Below are 9593 nucleotides of genomic sequence, written 5' to 3' on the forward strand. Positions count from 1 at the left end.
AATAAAGGCAAGGTTTATGGGGGAAAAGAGCAAAAAGATTTTCCTCTTTATTTATGGTAGGATATAAGACCACCCATATCAAATTCTCTATCAAAAATCTAAAATTTACGGAAAAAGAGATATTTTATTAAATTTGGATATCCACTTTTAACTGCACAATATATCAGCTTTTTTATAATTTAACCTATCTTTATTTATTTAATATTTTTTCACTCTCCTCCATATTTTTTTTATTATTATCATTGTAATAGTTTTGCACAACTATTCCAACGACTATATTCCTACAACGACTATATTTATTAAATTATTCCAACAACTATATTCTTCCAATGGTCATATTTTTTTAGTATAAAATCATATTATAATGTCATCAACACATATATATATCACAAATATATTTTTTCCTAAAATTATAGTAATGTCTCATTTCGTTCGTAATTACGACTCTTTGTTTTCTTCCGATGATGAGTTGGAAACAATTGTAACCGCCTTTTCAGTTGAAGATTCAATAGATGATAAGAAGTTCCACGGTCACAAACCACTCCAAGCAAGCGACACCGAATGTTGATTAGGATAAATCCTTTGGAGGGTCACATACATCTTTTCAATAACTACTTTGTTGATACACCGGTATATCCTCCTAACATAATCAGTTTCAGAATAATCGTGATCTATTTCTTTGAATTCTTACAAATTTCGATAATCATGAACCATTGACAGGATCGGTTTTGGGAGTCTTCCTTGACTGATTCTACTGCATCAATTGACCCTTGAAATACTTGATTGAGTTCAGTTGAGGTTGGTCAATTGAACTGCTTCTTTCTCGTATGTCGATATTAATTGGAAAACAATTATTATGTGCGGAATGATGCCTACTAACATATTAGAACCAATTATCAAATGACTAGACAGATTTTGTGAGTGAGTGAGCTCTACTGATATATGAGTGAAATTGAAAAGTAAAATTTCCAAGTGTTTATTTATGAATGTTCGGAGCTCAATCTCCTACATCACCCCTTCCTCCACCTCAGAAAAAATCACTCTAGAAGACTTTGACTATTACAACACTTTGCAACAGCCCACTCCTAGACTAGGACTTACAGTCAACTGTCTGTCTCAGAACTCCTAGAATCAAGAACTCAGCCCTCAACTGATTTTTGTTACAACGAGGTTTACAGTACTTCAACTGATAAACAAATACAATACTTGTATTTCAACTAAAAACTTTGCACAATATATCATGAATGTTCTTCGGTTCTTTATATAATCTTTGAAGTAAGCATTAAGCTCCTCGACTAAATATTTGAGAGTAAACTAAAAGTGTTTAGTTTACCTCTTGATTGTTTGAATATATTCGCGAGTTCTTTATAGAGCCAGATGCTTCTTCAAGAACACTTTGATATCTATTTATATTTGGATTGTAACGGCTCTTTCAATTCAAATTATGGTCGTTATCTTGTCTTGTCTGCTACCTCGTACATCTTCTAACACGAAGGTACACTTGTGGCACATTGTGGCTTTGCGGTGTCAGCGATGTATGGAAAATCTTATCCACAAGAGTTAGGCTGGTGTAACGAGATCAGTTTTGATCACGCAGTCTTTGAATAGTTCAGGCTTGCAATCGTTCAATCTTGGTAATTCAGTTTGAATTTTTTGAAGTAGTTTGGCTCTTTGAACAGTTTGTCTTTGTGGGAAACTGATTTTGTTTAGCTCCCTAAACTTAATTTTACCAAGTGAACTCAGTTTGATCGCCTTGACCTATTGATGATTTCAGTTTGGCTCTGGTAAAAGTCAACTCAGTTTACACACTTCATTTTAGCTTGGAAGCTTGTTTAGTCTACGTCTTTTAAATTTTTTTAGTTCAGCTTCTGGACAAGAGAAGTTTGCCATTGTGTTTCATGTAGACTATTTTTTCAATACCAATCCGTTTCTATTCCAACAATTTTATTTTATCTAAACTGTTATGTCAACACCAAAACCATGAATATTCCATTAATTCCCCTTTTTTGGTATTGATCTTCTTTTGTTTGATCTTTTTTTTTTTATGTTGACGAAGTCTTTGGCATGTAGCTTCATTTCCGGATAGTCCTTGATTTTTAAATCTTTAAAATCCTGAGTCAATTGGTTCTAGACTGATTTTATGGTTCTTGCATTTCAATTGTTATCAGTTACTTCTCCTTAGTGATTTCATCGTAAAGTTCCTCCTGAATGAGTGATATCTTTACTGATCTTATGTAAACTAATTTTCTGGACCTTGACTGATCTTCTTAGTTTGACTTAAATCTTCTTAGCTTTCTTCTTCAGTTTTGGGTTCAAAACTGACTTTATCAGTTGACTTACTGCAACACGACTTTGTTCCCCCTCAAGGGTTTCACTTGTTAATCTTTCATTGGGAATCGTGTTGTCTCTTCGTATTATCGATACTCAATAAGAATTAAACACTGAAAATTGAATCTCATGAATAAATTATATCAAGGTTTCGTATCCCTCAACCAAGTATAAAAGTTTAGCTACAACGATTCATCAAAAACTCAAGAAAAATTCAAAAGAAAAGAAGAAAACTTGAGAGAGAGTTATAAGAACAAAACCTAGCCGTCAAGAGAGTTCTTCAAGCTTTCTGCCGTCCAAAGATCTTTAGAATTGATCAAAAGATAGTAATTTTCGAGTTATATGATGTATTTAAAGACTAGAGTCCTTCCCAAGAAAGTTTCCTAATTAAATTCTAATTCCCAAAATTCAAGTCTCGCGCGCTCGATCTGACGAGTTGGGCGGATCGAGCGCCCAAAAAAACTTCAACTTACTGCCTTGCAATTTCTTGTAGGCGCGCTAGGGCGCACGAGTTCGCAGGATCGAGCACGATTTTTTTCCAGCAAGCAGCGATTTTGAAAAACTCATATCTGAAGATCTAGCCGTCGGATTGAGCTGAAATTTGGGCAGCTGCTTCAAAACATCTTGCACTTAATTTTGAACAATGAAGATTGGATTTTAACTTTTCTAAAATTAAATATGATTTTCTGATCATTGCTGCTTCGTAATTCTTCTCTTATCTGGCTCTTTCCTTCCATCTTTAGCTCCGTTTCTTCTCTTTTCCTATGTCAAATCACATACCATGATTAGGAACTATAACATGAATTTAATCAATCAAAATACACCTAATCATCACAAATTAACTCAATCAAACATAGGAAAATATCATCACATCAAATTTCCCCTACTTAATCCTTGCTCGCCCTCGAGCAATACAAAACCAAGAATAAGTTCGAACTCATAATCCATAACAAAAATAACCATGATCTTCACATTTGTGCCTCAAGAATAAACTCAATGCATGATCAAGAAAGGCGTTAAAATGCTAACAACGAAACAAGTTCAATATTCAGACATGTCAACTACAGATATATCCCCGAACGTGTGTGTGTATGGTCATTAGCAAGTGTCATGCACACTTCACAGATCCATTCAATGTAAAACCCCACAATAGCTCAAGTTGCACACCAACAAATCAAATTAACCCATTGAGAAATTTTATAGTATTTTCACTTGTCCGAGTAATTGCACCTGGTTATCATCAACTTCATACATTCTCCTCCAAATTTATCTCTTGGAATTTATAGGACTAGAATTTCAATCCTCTTCCAATGCCTCCCCTCACCTGACTAACTCCTTTCTTTACTTTTTTTTCTTTTTCTTTTTTTTATTAAGCTAAAAAGGGAGGTTGATAGGCTAGCGACTTCGTAAGACAATCACAAGGCTCACACGACTTTCACTATGTCATATAAAATTTACAAGCCATGACTCATGCGTTCTAAAGAATATTCAAGAACCATATCAAAGTCTAATTTGCATTGGATATCAAAGTGTTCCAAGGTTAGCAAATCATCTATTTTCAAAAGCATGCATGTCATCAATTAGATATCATCATGGGCTAGTGAATTTCAACAGTCAAATTCATCGCAAATATGAGCTCTAAATTTTTTTTTTCTCATAAAAACGGCTAAATTCTCTCAATGACTGGCTAAGTCCTCTCCCTCATACTTAAAATCTTACATTGTCCCCAATGTAAGCAAAAATGCAAAACAAAAATAAATAAAACTAAGAAAGAAAAGAAATACTCCCATTGGGTTGCCTCGCAAGCAGCGCCTATGTTTACAGTCGTCAGCCCGACTGTATGCTTCTTTTGCTCATGGTGGTTCATATCTAGTTTATCTAACAACCTTCACCCACTTGCGCAGTTTTGCAGTAATTTTTGGTCTTTTCTTCCTCTGCTTCGATTTCCTGGGTACCTGCAGATCAGAACAAAAACTTTCAGCAGTAAAATTCTCAATAGGTCTTGCAATAACCTCCTTAACTTTATACTCATTCACAACATTCTTGTGTTCTTGCGACAAGTGATTAATGACATTAAAATTATTAACAACACTTTCACAATCAAGAATTTGCAGGGTATCAAAAATATGAAACTTAACAACATCCGTATCAAACTCCATAGTGAGAGTGTCATTGTTAACATCTATGTTAGACTTTGAAGTTTTAAGAAATGGTCTTCCTAACAAAATAGGACTATTCAAATCATTATTTTTCATATCAAGCACATAGAAATCAGCAGAAAAGACCAAATTGTCAACTTGCACAAGAACATCTTCTAATAGACCCCTAGGATAAATAGTAAATCTATCAGCCATTTGGACAACAATTTCAGTTTCAAGCAAGGGCCCTAGTTTTAAGGAAGCATATACAGAGTATGACATGACATTAGTCGATGCTCCTAAATCTAGCATGGCCGTATTAAGCTGAATATCTCATATCTTACATGGAATAGAAAACATACCTGGATCCTTGCATTTTTTAGGTACCTTTCTTTGAATCACAGCAGAAACCTGTTCTCTTAATTCAACTTTCTGACAACCCTTTAGTTTTTGTTTTCTCTTTACAGTACACAACTCTTTCAAAAATTTAGCATATCGAGGTACTTGTTTGATAGCATCTAATAAATGAATATTCACCTCAAATCTACGAAAAACTTCATACAACCCATTAATTCTTTCATCCTTCCTAGACTCTTTCAATGCTAAGGAAAAATGGGCTACAGGTTTATACTCAGAAAAAGGAGGGAACTTACCTCTTGGTGCGTCCATTTGAACTGTTTCGTCCTCCTCTACCTTGGATTCCTGCACATCTTTGTTCTGTACTGGTTCTTTCACCACTTCTTCATTAACCTTCAACTTCTTTCCACTCTTCAAGGTGATTGCATTCACATTCTCCTTCGGATTCACCATTGTCTGTGATGGTAAGCTGTTAGAATTCAGTGCCTCCAACCTGTTTATTGATGTTTCCAACTGCCCCATTTGAGCGTTCAACTGTTGGATACTTGCTCTAGTTTCCTGTTGAAAAGTTACAGTGTTAGTTGCAAGATCCTTAACAATGTTTTCTAGAAACTCACCAGGCGTTGGAACTTGAGGACGTTGTGGCCTATAAGCTTGATGGTGAGGTTGGTGTACTGGAGAGTTTCCATATCTGAGAGTGGGATGATCCTTCCAACCTGGATTGTATGTGTTGGAATAAGGATCATACTTCTGTTGTGGTGGTCCGGGAAATCCTCTTGCTGCATTGACTTGTTCAGTAGATCCCTCTTGAAGTGTAGGACACATATCAGTGGCGTGTCCCATTACAGCACAGATACCACATGCCTTTGTAGTCTGTCCATTCCCTACAGCCATCTGACGCACAAGAGACTTCAATTCAATTAATTGTTGCTCAAGGGAAGAGACATTTACCTCACTGTTCTTTTTTGGTACATGATCATTCTTGATGGTAACAAATTGTTGAGAATTGGCAGCCATGTTCTCTATCAGATTCCTCGCTTGTACCGGAGTTTTGTCCACAAAAACTCCTCCACTGGCTGCATCTAGCATACTCCTGTCATGAGGTAACAAACCTTCATAGCAAAACTGAATCAATTGATTTTCACTTATCTGATGTTGCGGACAGCTAGCACACAGCTTTTTGAACCGCTCCCAATATTCATGCAGTGATTCCCCTGAGTATTGCTTGATTCCATAGATTTATTTTTGGATGTTGCGGCTCTAGAGGCTGGGAAATATTTTTCCAGAAAGATTCTTTTCATCTCCGTCCAAGTCGTGATAGAACCAGAGGGTAAATAGTATATCCAATCCTTAGCAGCACTCTTCAAAGAGAAAGGAAAGGCCCTCAGTTGAATCTGCTCCTCTGTCACTCCATGGGGTTTCATGCTTGTGCAAACCACATGGAATTCCATCAAAATATTTATTAGGGTCCTCACCTGCAAGACCATGAAAAGAAGGCAATAAGTGAATCAAACCAGATTTAAGCTCAAAAGTAGCATTATTTTCTAATGTAGGAAAAGTAATTCATAAAGCTGCTGGTTGGGATCAGGAGTGCCCAATTATCTCAAACTCAGATTGGCGTTGTCAACCATTGCTCTTGTCAGATCTTCAACCACGCGCTCGTCCTCTTCTAGTCTCTTACAAGCTTCTCTCCTTCGCCTATGCTAAGTTCTTTCTATCTCCGGGTCGTATGGAAATTCTTCTTCCGAAGAGTCACCTGAAAGCATGAACAAACCCGAGAAGCACTGGGGAAAGAATAAAAAAAATAAAAACAAAAACAAGAACACGAATAAATTAAACACCGTTTCCCGGCAACGGCGCCAAAATTTGGTAGCGTTAAGTCGCATCACGCCCAAATTACCCAACTCAATCAGATAACCACGATAATGTAGTAGTGTGAGTAGGGATCGTTCCCACGAGGAAAGGTAAATTTAATGTGTTCTAAATAAACTAAAGGGGATTTTTGAGTTTTGGAACTTAACTACTTAAATTTCAAACGAATAAAATTAAATATTATCACTATCATGCAAGATTGAGAATTAAACTGGAGAAATCAATAAGAGACAAGCCTTGGTATCGGTCGACTACACCCTTGATATTCATTCATTCAATCATCGATTCCCTAAAAATAATTAATCCTATAGAATATTCATCATTGAAAATCAAATTCCTGTTTCACCTTAAGCTTAGTTAATTACACACTAGCGTTCTAAATTAACCCTTACCAATAAATTAACCCGGATTTCAGCGATCTAGATTTAAATTTAAGGTAGTATTCAAATGAGTAAAACTGACGAATCTAGACAACACAAACACCAGCGGTTGTATTTAGCCTAATCAATAGTTGTTCTTACGAATTAATAAATTCAACAGCAGAAAATATCACACGTAGTTGCTTCGCAAATTATTTGATTCAAACAATTACGGATTTGAATTCCAATTTATCTATAGTTTTCATAGCAAAATCCTAAGATGGCCAATCCTAAAATCTCGCATACAAACATAAAATAAAGCAGATCAACTATCGATACTCAATAAGAATTAAACACAGAAAATCGAATCTCATGAATAAATTATATCAAGGTTTTGTCTCCCTCAACCAAGTATAAAATTTTAGCTACAACGATTTATCAAAAACTCAAGAAAAATTCAAAAGAAAAGAAGAAAACTTGAGAGAGAGTTGTAAGAACAAAACCTAGCCGCCAAGAGAGTTCTTCAAGCTTTCTGTCTTCCAAATATTTTTAGAATTGATCAAAAGATAGTAATTATCGAGTTATATGATGTATTTAAAGACTAGAGTCCTTCCCAAGAAAGTTTCCTAATTAAATTCTAATTCCAAAAATTCACGTCTCGCGCGCTCGATCTGAAGAGTTGGGCGGATCGAGCATGTAAAAAAACTCCAACTTACTGCCTTGCACTTTCTTGTAGGCGCGCTAGGGTGCACGAGTTCGCAGGATCGAGCACGACTTTTTCCCAGCGAGCAGCGATTTTGAAAATTTCATATCCGGAGATCTAGCCGTCGGATTGAGCTGAAATTTTGACAGCTGCTTCAAAACATCTTGAAATTCTGAACAGTGGAGATCGGATTTGGATTTCTTTAAAATTAAATATGATTTTCTGATCATTGGTACTTCTTAATTCTTCTCTTATCTGTCTCTTTCCTTCCATCTTTAGCTCCATTTCTTCTCTTTTCCTATATCAAATCACATACCATGATTAGAAACTATAACATGAATTTAATCAATCAAAATACACCTAATCATCACAAATTAACTCAATCAAACATAGAAAAATATCATCACATCAAATTCCCCCTACTTAATCCTTGCTCGCCCTTGAGAAACACAAAACCAAGAATAAGTTCGAACTCATAATCCATAAAAAAAAATAACCATGATCTTCACATTTGTGCCTCAAGAATAAACTCAATGCATGATCAAGAAAGGCGTTAAAATGCTAATGTAGTAGTGTGAGTAGGGATCGTTCCCACGAGTAAAGATAAATTTAATGTGTTCTAAATAAACTAAAAGGGGTTTTTGAGTTTTGGAACTTAACTACTTAAATTTCAAAAGAATAAAATTAAATATTATCACTATCATGCAAGATTGAGAATTAAACTGGAGAAATCAATAAGAGACAAGCCTTGGTATCGATCGACTACACCCTTGATATTCATTTATTCAATCATCGAATCCCTAAAAATAATTAATCCTATCGAATATTCATCATTGAAAATCAAATTCCTGTTTTACCTTAAGCTTAGTTAATTAGACACCAGCGTTCTAAATTAACCCTTACCAATAAATTAACCCGGATTCCAGCGATCTATATTTAAATTTAAGGTAGTATTCAAATGAGTAAAACTGACGAATCTAGACAACACAAACACCAGCGGTTATATTTAGCCTAGTCAATAGTTGTTCCTACGAATTAATAAATTCAACAGCAGAAAATATCACACGTTTTTGCTTTGCAAATTAGTTGATTCAAACAATTACGGATTTGAATTCTAATTTATCTATAGTTTGCATAGCAAAATCCTAAGATGACCAATCCTAAAATCTCGCATACAAACATGAAATAAAACAGATCAACTATCGATACTCAATAAGAATTAAACACTGAAAATCGAATCTCATGAATAAATTATATCAAGGTTTTGTCTCCCTCAACTAAGTATAAAAGTTTAGCTACAACGATTCATCAAAAACTCAAGAAAAATTCAAAAGAAAAGAAGAAAACTTGAGAGAGAGCTTTAAGAACAAAACCTAGCCGCCAAGAGAGTTCTTCAAGCTTTCTGTCGTCCAAAGATCTTCAGAATTGATCAAAAGATAGTAATTTTTGAGTTATATGATGTATTTAAACACTAGAGTCCTTTCCAAGAAAGTTTCCTAATTAAATTCTAATTTCCAAAATTCACGTCTCGCGCGCTCGATTTGACGAGTTGGGCAGATCGAGCGTGCAAAAAAACTCCAACTTACTGCCTTGCACTTTCTTGTAGGCGCGCTAGGGCGCACGAGTTCGCAGGATCGAGCACGACTTTTTCCCAGGAAGCAGCGATTTTGAAAAATTCATATCCAAAGATCTAGCCGTCGGATCAAGCTAAAATTTGGACAGATGCTTCTAAACATCTTGAACTTCATTTTGAAAGGTGAATATTGGATTTGGACTTCTCTAAAATTAAATATGATTTTCTGATCATTGCTGCTTCGTAATTCTTCTCTTATCTGG

At 35.4% G+C, this 9593-nt stretch overlaps 1 protein-coding gene across 1 annotated transcript; it reads right to left on the reverse strand.

The window, feature by feature from the left end:
* Positions 1 to 4202: 4202 nt before the first annotated feature.
* Positions 4203 to 5840, reverse strand: LOC140862471 (uncharacterized). The gene is made up of 6 exons (XM_073265494.1): positions 5775 to 5840; positions 5613 to 5717; positions 5441 to 5539; positions 5120 to 5381; positions 4829 to 5068; positions 4203 to 4546 (listed from the first exon to the last, which is right to left on the reverse strand). The coding sequence occupies exons 1-6, from the start codon at positions 5838 to 5840 to the stop codon at positions 4203 to 4205; spliced, it is 1116 nt and encodes a 371-aa protein (XP_073121595.1).
* Between the last annotated feature and the right edge of the window lie 3753 nt (positions 5841 to 9593).

The sequence above is a fragment of the Henckelia pumila genome, chromosome 4, assembly GCF_033568475.1.
Source record: "Henckelia pumila isolate YLH828 chromosome 4, ASM3356847v2, whole genome shotgun sequence".
NCBI lineage: Eukaryota > Viridiplantae > Streptophyta > Magnoliopsida > Lamiales > Gesneriaceae > Henckelia > Henckelia pumila.